The sequence below is a fragment of the Penicillium manginii genome, assembly GCF_028828005.1.
Source record: "Penicillium manginii strain IBT 31320 chromosome Unknown utg000003l:1.0-959480.0:1.0-959601.0, whole genome shotgun sequence".
In the NCBI taxonomy this organism is placed as follows: Eukaryota; Fungi; Ascomycota; class Eurotiomycetes; order Eurotiales; family Aspergillaceae; genus Penicillium; species Penicillium manginii.
The window spans coordinates 136,193-154,389 of record NW_026643104.1 but is presented as its reverse complement, the minus strand read 5'-3'; the positions used below and the strand labels follow the sequence as shown (position 1 = coordinate 154,389).

The following is an 18,197-nucleotide window of genomic DNA, read 5'->3' as shown; positions in this document are numbered from 1 at the left end:
TGAAATTGATTGGTATTATTGATGGTTCGCTAGAATACTAGTACAATAAGTAGGTCGTGGTATCGTGATCGGATCGCTAAGGGAAGCAAACAATGAAAGAAATGTAGAGTCAGGCAGAGACCAATAAATTAGGAAGTGGGTTTGTTGAAGTTGGCCAGGTTGCCCAGCTGCTGCATTAGGCTGGCTGTTTGTTCAGCAGAGTATCCGAAGAAAACAGGGCCGTTGAAGGTGATATGTGCTGGTGGTGGGGGATGCTTGGCCTCTGACTGTGACTGCGAGGTGGATTCCTCTGGCTGCTGCTGCTGCTGCTGCTGCTGCTGCTGCACGCCAACCGTACCCATATCCACGGGCTTCTCAAGTGACTTGCCCCAGTTGGCCCAGGGTGATCCGAGTGATTCGGGTTTGACAACAGGCTCTTCAGGCTTTGGTTTGGGAGCGTCATGGCCGAAGGGACAACGGCCAGCGGGCTTTAACGGAGCATCGCCGGGTGAGGTATCAAGAGGACCCACGGGGGCTGGTGGTGACATAGGGCCAGACGCTGATCCGGAGAAGGGTACTGGGGCAGGTAACTGTTCGGCGAGTGGGACATGAATTCCCCAAGGCCTGCTCGGGGATTCACCCACTCGGACCTCTCGGAGGGGCCGGTCAAAGCGACTCTCGCGGCTGTTATCATCATCCTGATTCTCCCCGCCATCCTCCTCATTGTGTCCGTGTCCGTTCTCCTGGCCGTTGCCATTGCCATTCTCGTTCGTGTTCGTGTTCGGTGTTTCGGGGGCAACTGGGTCCACGTTTTCGGCCCATTTCTCAACTCGTTCGGTGGATGCGGAGTGGGAGGCCTGGTCATCGATACCGTTGCCGTTGGCCTGTTGCGGGAGGAAAGCTTGGTGTTTGGCAGAGAGACCGCTGATCATGTTGATTAATCCACCATACTTGGCGTCGAGCTGGCGCATGTTCTGGGGGTCTCGCTGATATCGCTTGACGCAGATGGCATGGCTGCGGGGGATCTCGTGTTTGTGACGTTCCACATATTCAGCGATCTCCTCTGGCGAATGCTTGTCCAGGTACCGGATCGGACAACGAGACACGGGGCATCGACTCCCCGAGGTACGAGCCGAGGGGGTTGTACTAGAGCGTCGTTCCTCTAAGTCGGCCTTGATGGGGTCCAAGTCCGGATTACCACAGGTATCGATGCGGATCTTAGGCCCCTCACTATTCGCAGATCCTCCGTTCTGCATCGAGGCTGGGTGGGGTGATCGTGGAGGTTTGGAGAAAGGACAGTGCAGGTTACCCTGAGTCCCGTTGGTGGTGAAGTCTTTTTCCAAAGACACCGGAGGATCTTCGGAGCCTCTGGCGAGGATGCACGAGTTGGTGGTGGAGTTGGGAGGGGAGGAGCCTTGGCCATCCTGAGAGCGGAGCAAGGCTTTATATCCCTTCACCCCGTCCACGATGGCCCGGAAGGCAGTTTCGTCTACATTTTGGTGTGAAACGAGCGTCTTGATTACATCCATTGATTTGAGCGACTGTTCTTCGACTGAGGACTTGTGCTGCACAAGGCCTAGACACAATTCTTTCTGTTGATCCAGTAACCTTTGCTGCACTTCCATCGCATGCGGCCTATCCTGTGGGGCCAGCTGTCGCGTCACGGCTGTATACTGCGTTTTCAAGTTAGCCAGGGTCATAAAATGAGAGAAACATTTCAGAAAATAGGCATATGAAAGCAAGTCTCAATCAGATAATACATGATAATCGGTCATCGCCACATGGGTGGCTCCTGATCTAGAGCTAATTTCTCGTCATGTGAGACTGGGGGAGGGTGGTGGGAAAAGGGGGTAATGAATGAAACAAAGAACAGAGGATTATTTACCTGTTTGAAAACATCTTCAGAGTGTTGTTTGAGGTCATTGTGTCTGTTGGTAAGTCGGTAGAGGGTTAGTAGGAGAGCATCGAAGGCTTTGCCCACGGCTTGCAGCTGGACCTGATGCGGATCAGACGGGTGGTCCTCGATCGGGGCAGGCATGGTGTCGTGAGATCCAATAATATTATTACAAAGAAAAAAGCATCATTGAGCTTGAGAGCAGAAGCAGGGGAAAGCCACGCTTGGAGATGAAAGAGGAAGAAGCTGCAGGCGGCAGATTTATACCGAGGGCGCAGCTCCGGAAAAACGTTAAGCGAGGTGGTCCGTGCAGTCACGTGGATACCAGGCATCATGTGGTGAGTGCCTAGGTAAGTAGTTTGAGTACTTGGGGAATTAATATTAAAGAGAGTGGAAGTCAACTTGAATTTGAAGCTCACCTATTTTGCTCCAAGGAGAAATCCAGTATAACCTTGGAAACCTGGGATAAATGCTGTTGACTAGTACTACTAGTAGGTAGTAGGTAGTTAGCTTGATTTATGCCGAGATATATACTCCAGGCTAATATTAGTATCTTGGACAACAATACTACCTGCTAGGTACCTAGGTAGGGAGGAGGTGTATGATCTTCTAGCAGCATGAGGTAGGTACAAACTACTAGTAGTGATACTTATGTCAATCTTCAGTAACCTGAAAAATACTCGCAAAATTTCAAGGTTATGCCATACCAGCTATGTGTATGTTGTCCAAATTTGACACTCTAGGCCCTGATATGGGATCTCCTCATTATCTTGCCTTATGTAGCCATAGCTAGCTCGCTCCTTCAACAAGCCCTGCCGGGCTAGCTCAATCGGTAGAGCGTGAGACTCTTAATCTCAAGGTTGGGGGTTCGACCCCCCCCGTTCGGCTATTCCTACAAACATGTACCTGAGATATCTTTTTGCTTCTTTTCTAAAATCAGCAATTTTCTAGTCTACTAGATGTAGAACTTGTTCAATATTTTTTGCACTTTTCCTAGGCGCTGGTATATGTATGTCTATATGTATATCCAGTACCTAGGTAGTCCCTCCCCCGTGCCCGCGATTACCCTTATTTACTTACCACCTGTATTGCCACTTGTACTCCCTCCCCCATCGGACTAATGTACCACTGCAGTCGGAACCGATTCATCTGGACCCGTGCAACGTCCGATCGCCTCGCAGCAGAACTAACGCACGCAGTCGAGTTTCAGAATCACCAGCCTATCCCCTCACACCTGATTGGACTGGTGTCAAGCCTGTCCTCACCATGGGTCTGTGGCCTGATGGTCTTAGAACGCCCATCCCCGCCATAGGGGGGATTACTCGGACAGGCCGGCTCTAGAGGTTCTAGATCAATACTGTGTAGGTACTCTGTTACCCGTAGGCTTAAACTAAGGTAAGCCATGTGAGTCACCCACAAAGTAAGAATGTATGTATGCATCCCGTACTCCGTACAGCCAAATAGGCCAAACCTACCGGCAGCCCCGTATGGTGTGATAGGCACGAAAGGTGAGCAGATCGGGGACTGTGATTGGCTGGGGAGCGGAACTGCCCTGGCCCGCTGCAGGAAGAGCAGCATTAGTCCTGGTCGATCTGTTACGCTGGCCGCCCACTTATGGATAGGCGGGATTCTAGAAACCGGGTCGAATGCATGGCGTGACGGGAGGATACAGGAAGTTTATGATACGATAGACCGCTGTTTGTATTAAGGTATGTATAGTATAGTGTATAGTTAGTATACGATAGTAGAGTAAGGTATGGTTATCATGTATGAAATAATAGAATAGATAATATACCACAGTGTATTATATCATAAGAGAATATAATATATATGATATACTGTAGTAGCATAATATAACAGAATATAATATAATATATCATATTTGATACAAACTGAGGCATACTAGCATACATAGTACTAGAAATAATCTAGATTCCCAGAGAGGGGCAGAGGGGCAGAGGGGCACCACCAGAGGGGCTTATCACCGTAATTTTACCGCTGATTTTTTCCCTCCTCCATTATCTCAACATCCTTTTTTTTTACCCTTTTTTACCCCTCCTTTCCCCCTCTTCTCTTCTCCTCTTCTCCCTCTCTTCATCATGTCCCAATCCTCCGCCCCCGATGCCTCCGCCCAAGTCACCGGACACACCACCGCCCATGCCTCCAGCGCCGCCGAACTCGCCAGTCTTAAAGTAAGCCTGCGCGGTGCTCTGCGTCAGTTCCCGGACTTCCCTTCCCCCGGCATTCTCTTCGAGGATATCCTGCCTATCTTCGCCGACCCGACCCTGCACGAGGCTCTCATCCGTTCCCTCGAGCTGCACATCCTCGAGCACGCCGGCGGCGTCAAGCCCGATGTCATCGTCGGCCTGGAGGCCCGCGGTTTCTTGATGGGTCCCAGCCTGGCCCTGCGCCTTGGTGCTGCCTTTGTCCCCGTTCGCAAGCAGGGCAAGCTCCCCGGCCCCTGTGAAACTCAGGGCTACGAGAAGGAGTACGGTACCGACTTCTTCCAGATGCAGGCTGGCTCTATCAAGCCCGGTCAGAAGGTCATTGTCGTCGACGACATCATTGCTACCGGTATGTATATAAGTATATGTGCAATCACATGCATTATGCGGGCGCGGGCGCGGGCGCATTACTCCTAGCGCAATCGCAATCGCATATCCCCGGGGAAAAGAAAAACCATACTAATGACTCCCATAGGCGGCTCTGCTAAAGCTGGTGGCGAATTGATCCAGAAGATGGGCGGCGAAATCCTCGGCTTCATTTTCCTCCTCGAGCTTGAATTCCTCCACGGCCGCGACAAGCTCCCCGCCCCTGTCCACACCCTTCTGACCGGCCAGGCCTAAGCCAGTGCACTGCTATCGACTTCCACATCGACTCGGCTCGACTCGACTCTGCTCGACTCTAGAAGCGACCGTACCATCCCGCCCGCATTTAAACAAAAGTTTTCACCAAATTCACTTTGCTTCCCGCGATCTACCGAGATCGCCATAATGTCCCGACCCAGCCGAAATCCGGCGGTGTGTTCGCGCCAGCTCAGCCTTGATTCAATTCAGTTCGGTTCGGTTTCTGGTGGGCTGGCGTAGCCTAACCCGCCCGCTCCCGAACGGCCCATCCCACGTTCATCCGACATGTCACCACATTGGCGTGCTTTCTATTTTTATCCTTATAGTCTTCGTTTGTTCTGGTTTGCTTGATTGGCTTGGCTTGGTTTGGCTACGCTTTGCGGTTTCCCATCGGTGGTGTGTAGAGCCGGGCTCGCATGCCTGATCAACATCTATCAACATCACATCAACGATCAAATCTAATCAATCCATACTCTATAGACAGATACCTTTCGCTTCTTGTTTTCCGCAATAGCAATCATTGCCATCTACCAAGTTTCCTCGTCTTCGCAGTAGGGTATTATATCAAGTTGAAGGAAAGGTCGAGTATCCCTGTTACTGTTACCACAATCAAAAGCAGCTATGTACCTAGGTATACTAGGAATGCACCATATAACACCGCACCATCTGCACCAATTGCCATATTACAGCTTCACTCGATGGGAATAAACCTCCTCACAACCCCTTCAATCCACCCCTCATCAACCCCCAACTCCACACACTCCTTAATAGCCCGATTCATCCTTCCAATATACTCCACCCTCGGCGGTCCCAGCACAACCCGATTCTCATCAACATAAACCAAAACATCCACCTCCTCAGCATCCTCAGCATCAAGATCAACATCCCCATCCCCTCGAGCCCCCTCACCATCCCCAACCAACCACCTAACAACCCTCGCCCTACAATACCACTTATTATAATCCCCCAACCCCTGCTCCCTCGGCCTCACATCCACACCCACCTCCCCCCCCTCCCGCACTCCCAGCATGGACATCAACACCCTCATACCCATCCAAAAGCCCCTCATCACGCGCATCCATCCGATAAAGAACGCCCCAAACCCCATCCACCCCACCCCACCCGGGTGACGAAACAGGAACCTCGTCCGCGGCGTCGCTTTTCTGTTTCCCGACGCGCTGGCCCGGTGGTGGGAGGACGTTTGCGTAGCCTGCTTGGCAGATTAGCCAGCGCCAGTGCGGGAGGAAGGCTATTGCTAGCGGGATTGAGGAGGATGGATTATTGCGGCAGCGTGTGGACATTTGGGTTGGGGAGAGGTTTGAGCCGTAGGCGAAGTAGAGGTGCTTTTTTGGTGCTGGGGTTGGGCCTGGGCCTGGTGGGGGGGGTTTGGGTCGAGGGTGTGATGGGGTCGGTTTGGAGGTGCATTTTTGTTTTTTTTTTTTGTTTTGGGTTGTTGATTTTCAAGGGGGTTGTATAGAGTTTGGAGGTGGAGGTGCTTGTTGGTGTAGCTTCAGGTTGGAAGGGAGGTCTGGTTGAACTGAGGTGTGATGTGATGAGGTGAGGTGAGTGATTGCGTGCGATGGCTTGGGTATTTGGGCTTTTATACAATCCCAAGGTGGAGAATTGAGTCAGCTCTGCGGGGGTTTGGCAGTGGGGGTGTATGTTTATTTCTATTTTCTTTTTTTTATACTTGGTTTCTGCTTCTGCTGTTACTTTCTACTTTGACCGCGAAACACTGTAGATTATATCCGTCCAAAGTATCATGGATATGATTATACTGACATACTCATTCCTATAGAGACAATTACGAGCAAAGGCGTGGTATCCTAAGAACCCCCCCCCCTCGCTGAAGAGAAACACTCGAACCATATAAGAGCACCAAAAATAATGATAAATAAGAATAAACCTCAGCTCAGCTCTGCCCAGCACTCCAGATCAGCGCCTCGGAATCGTCCCACTCATCCGACTCCCCACTCCGGCCATCAAGCTCTGCTTGACAATAGCATCCGCCGCAGCCAACGCCGCCAATCTCTCTCGCTGACGACTCCGATCCCGCAAATACCCCGCAGCCTCAGGCCGCATGCGGAGAATACGCAAGATCATATCGTCATTCGGATCAGCCTGTGCCTCGCGGCGCTTCTCCTCCTTGACCTTTTTCATGGTGCCTAGATTACGCGACAGCATGATACTCTTTGCGCGGCGGGCGGCCGGGATACCCAAGCTGCCGTGCCCGGTGCCCGTGGCGCCGAGGTGAGCAGGTGCAGAGGCGCGGTTGCGATTCGCTTGTTGGCGGCTTGCAGTTGCCGAGGCCATTCGCTCCGATGTGCGGACCAGGTTCTCTGTTGGCTCGAAGTAGAAGAAGTTGAGACTTTGGATCTCGTGGTATTTGGGGGATTTGAGGATGTCGATCGGCACGCCGCCTGCTTCGCCGGATTCGTCGTCGATGGCGTGGAAGAAGTTTAATAGTAGCAGGAGCCAGCGTGAGACGATGTCAACTTCTTGCATTGTTAGGGGCTTTTGGTGGGATGGTTTGTCGGATAGTGGTGGGACGAGGAGGCTTTCGATCGTGGCTAGGACTTCTTTCCAGAGGCGGGCCATTACCATTTTCATGGCTTCGCCGGTAAGTGTCTTGTTCATTATAGCGAAGTTGTCGTTGAAGTAGTTGAACAGAGGGTCAAGGGCATTTTCCACGTCTGCTGGTGTTGGTCCGGTTGGGGCCTGTTGTGCCCGGTTCCGGTTCAAGAAATTCGAGACAGTTGACATGGTGATGCCTCGAGATAACAGAGACTTCAAAGTACGGCGTGACAGACAGTGACTGATGTAGGCAGAAAGCTAGCAGAAAAAAAAAAGGAAAGGTTAGTCGATATAATACGTTTCCCGTGGAGAGTCGTCGCATACCTTTTCAGTAATCCGGCGCGTCATGTCCCTTTCCGTGCGCTTCAATGTACGGAAAGCTTTGCCGAAATAGAACTGAATGTCGTCGCGCTCACCTTCCATACTAACACGCAGCAACAGACGGCCCTGGGTGTCAAGATCAAGCCAGTATTCCCTTGGCAAGAAGTCGCTGAAGTGGACTGGGTCAAGCTTGATCGATGTTCGACCAACATAGTCGTGGTCACCAACCGCGTCCCAATCCCAGATTGTGGCAATGATATTTAAAGGACCTTGCGTTGTGATGTCCACTGCATCTTCCCACCGGGGGTTGAGGTTGTTATAGATGATGCGAGTCTTTGCGATTCGTTTTTGATATTCATCCGCCAAGACCACGTATGGGTCACTTCCACCGTTCATGTCGCATGCTTTCAGGTCTTCGGCCTCTACTACCTTGATTGTGAAAACGTAGGTCGTAGACTTGCGCACCTTCTTCAGCTGCGGAGGGGTGTTCTTTGCGATGACATCCGCACATCCGTCGACATTGATTTCACGCTCAAGCCTATCCAATTGGGTGAGCGCATACTCGATGTTGTTCAATTTGACCAGTGACTATAATTATCGATTAGCAGTCAGACACAAAATGGAAAGTATAGAGGTAGGTGCATAGTATCCATACCTCGGAGGAGAATTGGAATGGCTCGATTTTGTCTTTGTTAGTCCATGTGTCCTTGGCGAACTGCATGAGCTTCTCCTGAGTGGTCTGATTCAAAGCTGCCTCCTGTTCCGGAGTAAGACGATCCAGCTCCCGGGCAAACATTTGCTCCAAAGATTCGCAATACTTTGCCACGCCCTTGCCAATCGAGTTGGAGAGGGCAGTCATGAACTTTGCATATTGAAGATCGTCATCCCATTCCATATTCACCAAGTTCTCCACGGTTTCGTTGAATGACCGGAATATATCGATTACCGAGACACTGTGTCGATTATCGTCGGATGGCAAATTGGCCGGGTCCTCCTCACCAATACCAAAGGCATCCTTTTTGATCGCCTGATTAACCCATTCCATGACACTCTGATCCGTTAAACGAAGCCACCTCCAAACAAATTCTTCCAACAAAGTTTCAACGTGGAAAGGAAATTCAGTTCTGCACAGCCAGCGTTAGCAAAGGGTATATGGAAAATTGCACGTTCGCTGGTACATACCCCTCGATAGTATTATGGAATAATCGGCGAACCTTCGCAAGCTGCTTGTACAAATCCATGCCTTCATCAATGTCAATTTCTTCTCCTCTGGATTTGGAGCGTTCAAGGATTCGGATGATCATTTCATGCGCATCCTCGGCAAAGAGATGTAGTACATTGGTGCAGAGCGTTGTGTATGGGTTGACACTGTTCCAGTTAGATCAGAATAATATAGACAAGAGAACAATGTGTATTCATCACTTACCCCATGATCTCAGGATTATTCCTGTACCGCTTCTGGATCTTGGTCGCAAGCTTTGTGAGCGCGTCTCCCAACTCAATGACATTGTCGAACCCCCAAGTGTCTCCGTCGACAGGCACCAGCTGCCTAAGGAAACTTTGATATTTCTCCGTCGCTTTTTGAGCGAGACCATCTTGCACATACGAGGAGAACCGATCGAGATCCTCCGGGTCTTCTGTATAGCTTGGATCTTCCTGGATGTGGTTCTCAAGAATGTACATCACAGGCCCAAGGGGACGTGGTTTAGCCTCAAAGCAGTCCATCATCACGTCGTAGAGTTCGCGTAGCATGGCTTCATGAAGCTTGGAGAGCGACACCTGCATCGCTTGGAGATCGTGAACGGTCCATTTTTGTCGGTCAAAGACAGAGGAAACTGCCATGCTGCTGCGCTTCGATCGAGGCTCGCTGACCGGCGACTCTTTCACAAAGGTGAAGGCCGAGTCCAGTGTGGTGAGATCGATTTCATTGTCGACGAACTTGGATTGAATGACCTCGAGGAATAAAACGATGCGGGAGAAATTAGGAATCCGCCAGCGGAGACATATTTCATTAAGCAGCTCTGTAGAATGCTTTGACAGCAATTTCATCGACGGTGTATCAGCCGAGGCCTGGCTAGCCTCCAATTCTCGATCCCGCAAGTCATGACTCAGTGTTTGGGAGAGAATGTGCCGGTATACCTCTCGGGGATCGGATGGGATAAATGTATACGTATCTGATTCGTCAGAATCGCTCGCTCCACCTAACGAGAGCGCGGATAAGTCGACGGGTTGGTCGAAGGCATGGGACATCCGAGCCGAGCGACCAGAGAACGTCTTCGATAAGTCATCTTCAGAAGCTGGATTGATTCCAGGAAGTCCTCCGGGTGTACTCCTTGCTAGATCGGGGTTAGATTGAACAATGGCGAGCATCATCTGAGAAAGATCGGGCCCTTCGCTTTTCTTCCATGCTTCGAAAGCTTCGTCCGTCTCAAAGTCGTCTCTCGATAAAGTTTTGTGAGTTTGAAGGTTGAGATGTGTTTGATAGGTCTTCAGGTCTTGCAATGCTGCCTTTTCGTTCCACACCGACTTATGCTTATCGATTTCGGACTGAGCTTGGCTTGGTGTCATACCGAAGATCTTGGCTACATGCTGCACCAGCGGCATGTCCTTGACATCGTAACTCAGCTGGGCCACGACCTCCGTTGTGGCTGGGCCATTACCTTCCATTAGATCCTGATCCTGCAGTAGAAGTTTGTTTTCCAGCACCGACAATCGATTCGCCAGCTCCGGGCGGTCCTTGGCCCAGTCGTGGCCGTGGCCCTTGAGAGTGAGCGCTAGAAGGCGCACGAAGAGAGCAACGTGTCGGTCTACCATGAGCTTCCAGCTATCATCATCGTGTTCCTTCCCCTTGCTCAGTTCCTTGATGGCGTTGGAATAGAAGATGAGAACGAGATCTTCGGCGCGACGATCTTTTTCCATGCGCTTTCGGAATGAGTCTTCCTTCAGCGCATTGAGAAAGGCTGCGAAGGTGCGCACCACCAGAGGGTCTTGGTATTCCTTCCTCTTCTCCTTGCCCATCAAGACCCCCGTCAACCGCTTTTCGAGCTCGCCGACAAATCCATGGGGAATCTTTGTGCTTTTCGAATCCTTGATTAAGGAGAAATCACTCATCAAATCGTGGATTGAGGTGGACGAGCGCTTCGGGCGTGTCGGGGCGACTGGGGCATTTTGGATGCGACGTGAACGAGGGCTGAGGAGATAGGCCAGGTAGGCTACACGGAGAGCGTGGCTGCTAGCGACGTTGGCGCTGAGAGGACGGCGGCGCGAGACCGAGGAGTTGCGCGAATGGCGACCCTCATTTTGGATGCTGTTGATCCGTCGGTTGACTCCTCGGGACTGAGTTGATGCTGTCGACATGGAGTGAAGCGGTGGCGGGATCGTGGAGGGTACGGAGGGGAGAGCAAGTGGAATGCGGGACCATGGATGAAGGACGCAGACCACCCGCTAGCTGTTTGTAATGTTGACGGAGGGCAGAGGGCCCTTGACAGGGAGAGAGTTTTGTAATAAATTTGGGGCGAATGTCTCAGGTGAAACGTTGCGACAGAACTGGTGGAGGTGGATTGTTTACTTTGGGGGAGAGGAAAGGAGAGGAAGAGGGGGGGGTCTGATGAAACACCACAAAGGCTGCCGAACTACGATAGGCGCCCGACCTAGAAACCCTGACGAGATGTAGGGGAATTACGACAACCACTCGTTGGGCGCGGATTCTTAGGGACAAAATTCGTAAGCCTTTTTGTTTTTCGTTCAAGGATCTTAGGATCGTGCGGCCGGGCGCAACGGGGGATACGCAGGCGCAATGCAAGGGTGGTCTACTACTGGTATATCCAGTATACTCCCCCCATGACGAATGGATATTGAATAAGTGTCCACCGCTGCTTCTGTTTGTTCGATCGTAGAGCAGATTCATATTGCTTAGCCTGCGAAAGAACTCAAGGTTACTATTCAAAAGCCATGTTCGATACATGTATACACTCTGCTCTTTGGAGAGCACCCCGCGCTATCCCAGAGATTGATCTACAAATATCTCTTCCCTGATTGGATAGACGAAACGAAACGGAAACAGTTCCAGGATTTCAGACGCATTGCTGCTCTCCCTAGCTGGCTGTGGAGCCTCAAGTGGCTTGTGGCTTCACGGATATGTGCCTACCCCACGTCATCACGAGCTGTCACAAGCCGAGGTTGGAAGATGTTGCTGTTGAACAAAAGGAATTGTTATATTTCTTTTATTGGGCTGGTTCAAGACACGCCAAAGAAACCGAGACCAATCGGCCTAGCTCCATTGATCACCAGAGCCCTCAAGTGACGCCGAACATAGGAAGAAAGTCGTATTGGTATTTACACACAGAGAGAGAGAGAACGAACAAAATAAAGCAGATTTGAATCACCACTTGTCCTCACCAGCCTTGCGAGCCTATGAAACGGAGAATTAGCAGGTCCATTTCAATGGCTAAAATATATTCTGCACAGAAGGCAGAAAGAGGGGAGGGTCGTGTTGCTTACCGGCACGGCATTGGGACCACCCAGCTCCTTCTCTAGACCACCCTCGTAGGTCTTGGGGACAGAGGGCTTGTCGGGGTGGTAGAGGCTAACAACTCCGACGAGAGACAGGAAAGCCGCAACGAAAGCACCGAGGTGTAGGAAACCCTTGCCGGCGGAAACGTGGGTGTATTGCTCGGGACTGAAAACACCAAGGATCTCATTGTCCTCGTGGACGGGTTCGCCGAAGTTACGCTTCTCTTGCGCATCCCACCAGCCACCGTGGGGATCTCTGAACTGACGCTTCACGCGGGGAGGGTTGGGGTAGTTGTTGTTCTGGGGGGTTCAGTTAGAATGTGGATATGGATATGGACAGGACATGGCGAGCATGGCGGGGCCGACTGGCGGCAATTCGGAGTTCGTACCTGGTGAGGGTCTTCGATCTCAGCGGTAGCACGAAGAGCAGGCATCTGAGAGAAAGCGGCGCGGGGGGCAATGGCATGACGAGCAGCAACCTGGGGGAGGCGTCGGGCCAGGATCCGTTGAGAAAGCATCTGTATAGGCAATTGAGAGTTAGAAATTGGGGACAGAAAAAAGGTAAAAAATCCGTGGATAGCAGAGAAGAGAAATCACTCACGGTGTCGCCTTAAAGAGTGGAGAGAAAGGCGGATGAAAGGGTCGAGGTGGAGTGGATCTGAACGAGGCAAGTTGAAGTTGAAGTTGAAGTTGGAGGTTTGCGGCCAAACCCGGCAGTAAGTTCGTTTTAAGGCAACAAGGCCAGCAATACGCGGCGCGCTGACAAGGCAAGGCTCGGATGATGGAAAAAACCACTCCCTCACGCATTCCCCCCCGTCTTGGTCGTTTTTTCATCCCCATCCACGCCACAGAGCCGATAAGCATGCCAAACTTCGTGCGGCACCTCGAATCGATTCTACCTACCTTCTGATGCTAAAATCGCCTACTCCGACTGCGTCATTGTTGGGAGAACTGGGGTCAACTGTGCAAAAGGCCCCTGTCGTCCGCGACTTCAAGTCATGCAAAACGGCAGTTCCAATGGCCCATCACCCCAAGATGAACGCGTAACACCGGTTCCAGAAACGCCTGGTCCCGAAGACTACGTCCTTGAAAATACTCCCGCTTCTGGTCCCTACGAATCGATCCCTTCCGAGCCGAAAGACGATGAAATTGTCCATCAACTCGAAGGTCCCCCTTCCAAGAAGCGAAGGCTGACAGACACTACCCCGTCGCGTCGCTCAACACCACGGCCACCGTCGCCGCCATGGAAGAAGGTCGGGGTCGAGGGACCTACATCGTTTCAGCTGGAGGGCAAGCGAAGGTCGTCTCGTACAAACGCCGTTCCCATGGAGTTTCAACCCCAATCCGATAAACGACATACTCGCGCCGCGCAAAACGATTATAGCAAGAAGAATACTCGGGATATCGCGAAACCGGCCACGTCATCCCCACTGGCCGTGACCCAGTCGCGTGCCGCGGTCAATGGGAAGCTTGGTGGCAAGGCAACTACCAATGGGTCACCCCGGACGGCACCATCAAGGGGAACTTCTACTAAGCAACAGTCTAACTCACAATCGCCAGCATCAAAACCAAATCACTCGCGCGTCAGATCTCGAAGCTCCGGTACCCAGCACCGTCCTCGACCCGGCGCAAACGGCGCAAGTCCCCACCAACTTCGTGATCGCACCTCCATTTCAGACATCCCCCCAACCGACGGCGACGATTTAGACGATATAAATGGAAACACGGAGGAGATGGATCCTGGATCCCAAAAAGTTCCGCGACTTCGGATTAAAGTCAAGAAGCCGATTCTACCCGTTCGACACCCTGGCCACATCGCGACCAAAAAATATACTTCGTTCCGGGAATGGGTAGAGCAAGAGGATGCCCCGAGTCTGTTATCAGAACAGGAGGCTTTGGAGGAAGCCCAGAGACGCCAGGAAGTGCAGGCTGCGGCCGAGCCTGGCGGTCCATTGAGCTCGGAGGTCTGCTCAGCCTACATCACCGACCAACAGGAGGAACCTCCCCCACAATACTCCCACCAGGATCATCTGGTTTCCCATGCATTATACTTCCAAAAACTGCTGGACAAGGAACACAAACGCCACCGACAAATGGCGAAGTTATTTGCGCAGTGGTGCGCCGACGCCTACAGGAAACGCCATAAGAACCCCGAGGACATTCTTCGTGAACAGCAAGATGAGCTACGAGTCAAGCGCAAACAATTGGGCAAGGATTTGCAAAAAATGTTTGATCTGGCCCGCGCCGAGATTGATCAAGTTCGGCTGGCTCGTTGGGAAGAGGAGCGAAAAGTACAAGATCAACAAGCTCTTGACCGTGCTATTAAGAAATCAACGATGCTTTTCGAGAAGCGCCGCTCAGAGATTCTCGGAGAAGTTCCCAGTGATGCTCCAACCAGTGAAGGCGAAGAGGACGGCACGGACTCTTCATCCGAATCTGGGGCAGATAATGAGAGCAATATGTCCTCTTCCGAGTCAGACCTTGATGACGACGCCAATATTGACGATGATGCGACTCTTACTGCAGAAGAACTCCGATTGAAATATGCCAACCTTCCTGCTGAAGATAATGGAGATCAAATGTCTGTGTTATCTGGCTTCACGCCGTCGGTGATGAACGAAAGCGAAGCTGTTCCTGGTGACACAGATTCACACGCAACTCCTGCCGATTCCAAGCTGGATGACCTTGATTCAGTAATGATGGATGATAGCGATAACTCGACTGATATGGACGATGACATGGGCGATAGCGATGACGATGATGACGAGGAAGAGGAGAGCGAAGAGGAATCTGGCGGCGAGAGTGATGGTGGGCCTGGTCTGTTTGGATTCTTCTCGTCCAATGATCTCCCCATTGCCAGAGATAGAGAAGAAGAAGAGAACGAGGAGCAAGAAGAATTGGACGTTGCGACAAATCCAGACGAAGATATTGAATTCAAATTAGTATCCGACGGGGAAGCCGAAGAGAATGAAACAGAAGACCCCGAGGAAGTTTCCCTCAAGCCCGACGGTCTACAAGAAAGGACTCCGTCTGAAGGCACTCCAGCTGAAGTTATTGAAGCATTTGTGGTGGACCCCATGGATACCGAAGATGTCTCGACGGCTGATACCCCCATGAACGACCAACCTCTAGCGCCGGAGCTACTTGACCCCACGGAGCCCGAATCCAAACCCTCTATCGACGAAGATGAGGAAGTTGATGAAGTCATCGAACGACCTGAATTAACCGGAGACTCTATTCATGATGCTCGGCCTAATGGAGAGCTATCTAGCGAGCCTTCTCCTGGGACGTTTGCCACAAAGCCATCCGAACCCGAATCCGTCTCATCATACGAACACGCCGTGGAGAAGTCATTACAACCTAGTCACTCCCCACCGCCCGGCTTAAAAACACCGATTCCACATCTCCTTCGTGGTACACTGCGTGAATACCAACATTATGGACTGGATTGGCTTGCTGGGCTCTACAACAGCCACATCAACGGAATCCTCGCTGATGAGATGGGCCTTGGAAAAACCATTCAAACGATTGCTCTACTCGCCCATCTTGCTGTCAATCATGGCATTTGGGGTCCTCATCTTGTGGTGGTGCCTACTAGTGTCATGCTCAACTGGGAGATGGAATTCAAGAAATGGTGTCCGGGTTTCAAAATTATGACCTACTACGGCAACCAGGAAGAACGGAAACAGAAGCGCAAAGGCTGGACCGATGACAATGCCTGGAACGTTTTAATCACATCATATCAGCTCGTCTTGCAAGATCAGCAACCTCTTAAGCGGAGAAGCTGGCACTACATGATTCTTGATGAAGCTCATAACATTAAAAACTTCCGATCACAGAGATGGCAGGCCCTCCTTACCTTCAGAACCCGGGCCAGACTTCTCTTGACCGGTACCCCATTGCAGAACAACCTCACAGAGCTGTGGTCTCTTCTGTTCTTCCTCATGCCCTCCGATGGCAAAGGCGCTGGCGTCGAAGGTTTCGCTGATCTGAAAGACTTCTCGGAATGGTTCCGTCGACCAGTTGAACAAATTCTTGAACACGGAAGGGAAACTATGGACGACGAGGCCAAGCAAGTGGTCACAAAACTCCATACCGTTCTTCGCCCGTATATCCTCCGACGACTCAAGGCCGACGTTGAGAAGCAGATGCCTGGCAAATACGAGCATGTGGTCTACTGTCGACTTTCTAAGCGCCAGCGATTCCTCTACGATGGTTTCATGTCTATGGCACAGACAAAGGAGACGTTGGCTTCCGGCAACTTCTTGTCCATCATCCACTGTCTCATGCAGCTGCGCAAGGTCTGCAATCATCCCGATCTTTTCGAGACAAGACCCATCTCAACATCATTTGCGATGCCCCGGTCTGTGGCTACTGATTACACGATGAAGGAGTCCCTTGTTCGACGAAGGTTGCTTTTCGATCACCCTCTGACGAAAGTTGACCTGGACTTCCTAAATCTTGCACCTATATCTCGGGAGGATATTTCGCGCCGTTTGGCTGACGACAGCATTCGACTGATGGCCATTGGGCCGTTCAAGACCCTCCGCGAGCGCCAATACCAGCGTACCAATTGGAAGATGGGCTTCGATGGGTCGCGCATGGAAACAGTCCTGGAATCATTGGAGAATGCTTGTCGCAAGAGGAGAATGGCCGAGCTGGAGCGTTCTCTCTACTTTGAATCAAAGCGTCATGGTCGTCGACCTATATATGGTAGCAGCTTGATTGAGTTCCTCAGGGCTGGCACCAATAAGGAGCATGCGCTCTCCAATGCTCCGCTGCGAAAAAGTAACATGGCAGAATGGTTGTCAAGCCGGTCATCTGTTCTCGCATCCATGATTCTCACCCTGGAAGAACGAGCTCTAGATATGGATGGTTACGTCCAAAGGTTTGCCTGCGTTACCCCTGCCGCGGTCGCTTCCGGCACGACAGAAGCTGCCCTGACCCCTGTGGAAACGCGACTCTTGACCAATACCGACAAAGAGCAACCTTACGACCCTTTCCACGAATCGCGAATGCGACTATCCATTGCGTTCCCAGATAGGCGGTTGTTGCAGTACGATTGTGGCAAACTCCAGCGTCTTGATAAGCTGTTGCGCGACCTCAAAGCTGGCGGTCATCGAGCCCTGATCTTCACGCAGATGACCAAGATGCTCGATATCTTGGAGCAGTTCCTTAACATCCATGGTCACCGCTACCTACGACTCGACGGTACTACAAAGGTTGAATCGCGACAGATGCTGACCGAGCGGTTCAACAGTGACCCTCGCATCTTGGCTTTCATCCTATCCAGTCGATCAGGTGGTCTGGGTATCAACCTCACGGGTGCTGACACGGTCATCTTCTACGATCTCGACTGGAACCCCGCCATGGACAAACAGTGTCAAGACCGTTGCCATCGTATCGGCCAGACCCGCGACGTGCACATCTACCGCTTCGTGTCCGAATACACGATCGAGTCCAACATCCTCCGCAAATCCAACCAGAAACGAATGCTGGACGATGTCATTATCCAAGAGGGCGAATTCACCACCGACTACTTCACCAAGCTACGAGAACAGAATAAGATCACCGACGAGACCGACGAGCGCGACGGACAGGACGAGGCTAGTGCCGCCATGGACCGCGTCCTGGGCAATCGTGTGACAACCGCACCCCGAAATCTCGAGCAGGCCGAGGACAAGGAAGATATCGATGCAGCCAAGAACGCGCAGAAGGAGCTCGAGCATGCGGACGACGGTGACTTTGAAGAAGCGCAGAGTGCCTCGCATGGGACCCCTGCTCAGGCTGGTACTCCCATGCCTGCAGCAGAGGACGGGACCCAAGTCCCGGGCGCCACCTCGGTGCCTGATAAGCAGGCAGAGTCACTACCTGGTGACATCGATGATTATCTGCTTCGTTTCATGGAATGGAACATGCGTGACGAACCCCTTGTACTACCACCGGACAAGAGTAAGAAAAAGTCCAAGAAGGGCAAGGAGCACCACCTGAAACGACGTCGCTGAGAGCGAGAGCCCCGTCGTGCGAAGGAAAGAGAGAGTTTCCTCACCCCATTTTGAGATCTATTGTTT

The 18,197-nt window shown here is 51.7% G+C and overlaps 6 protein-coding genes across 6 annotated transcripts; 2 read left to right on the top strand and 4 right to left on the bottom strand.

Moving 5' to 3' along the window:
• Positions 1–128: 128 nt before the first annotated feature.
• Positions 129–2,017, bottom strand: N7533_003414 (uncharacterized protein; the record flags this gene model as incomplete). The annotated part of the gene is made up of 2 exons (XM_057100064.1): positions 129–1,652; positions 1,865–2,017. The coding sequence occupies 2 exons, from the start codon at positions 2,015–2,017 to the stop codon at positions 129–131; spliced, it is 1,677 nt and encodes a 558-aa protein (XP_056962752.1).
• Positions 2,018–3,972: 1,955 nt separating this feature from the next.
• N7533_003413 (adenine phosphoribosyltransferase APT1) lies at positions 3,973–4,719 on the top strand (the record flags this gene model as incomplete). Its single annotated transcript, XM_057100063.1, has 2 exons — positions 3,973–4,447; positions 4,574–4,719. 2 exons carry the CDS (start codon positions 3,973–3,975, stop codon positions 4,717–4,719), a joined length of 621 nt encoding a protein of 206 aa, XP_056962751.1.
• A 691-nt stretch (positions 4,720–5,410) lies between these two features.
• On the bottom strand, positions 5,411–6,020 carry N7533_003412 (uncharacterized protein; the record flags this gene model as incomplete). Its single annotated transcript, XM_057100062.1, has 2 exons — positions 5,411–5,660; positions 5,719–6,020. 2 exons carry the CDS (start codon positions 6,018–6,020, stop codon positions 5,411–5,413), a joined length of 552 nt encoding a protein of 183 aa, XP_056962750.1.
• A 634-nt stretch (positions 6,021–6,654) lies between these two features.
• On the bottom strand, positions 6,655–10,971 carry N7533_003411 (C2 domain protein; the record flags this gene model as incomplete). The annotated part of the gene is made up of 5 exons (XM_057100061.1): positions 6,655–7,551; positions 7,618–8,202; positions 8,270–8,738; positions 8,797–8,982; positions 9,041–10,971. 5 exons carry the CDS (start codon positions 10,969–10,971, stop codon positions 6,655–6,657), a joined length of 4,068 nt encoding a protein of 1,355 aa, XP_056962749.1.
• A 1,024-nt stretch (positions 10,972–11,995) lies between these two features.
• N7533_003410 (uncharacterized protein) lies at positions 11,996–12,644 on the bottom strand (the record flags this gene model as incomplete). Its single annotated transcript, XM_057100060.1, has 3 exons — positions 11,996–12,025; positions 12,115–12,426; positions 12,516–12,644. 3 exons carry the CDS (start codon positions 12,642–12,644, stop codon positions 11,996–11,998), a joined length of 471 nt encoding a protein of 156 aa, XP_056962748.1.
• Positions 12,645–13,124: 480 nt separating this feature from the next.
• Positions 13,125–18,131, top strand: swr1 (putative SNF2 family helicase/ATPase (Swr1); the record flags this gene model as incomplete). The annotated part of the gene is made up of 1 exon (XM_057100059.1): positions 13,125–18,131. The coding sequence occupies one exon, from the start codon at positions 13,125–13,127 to the stop codon at positions 18,129–18,131; it is 5,007 nt and encodes a 1,668-aa protein (XP_056962747.1).
• Between the last annotated feature and the right edge of the window lie 66 nt (positions 18,132–18,197).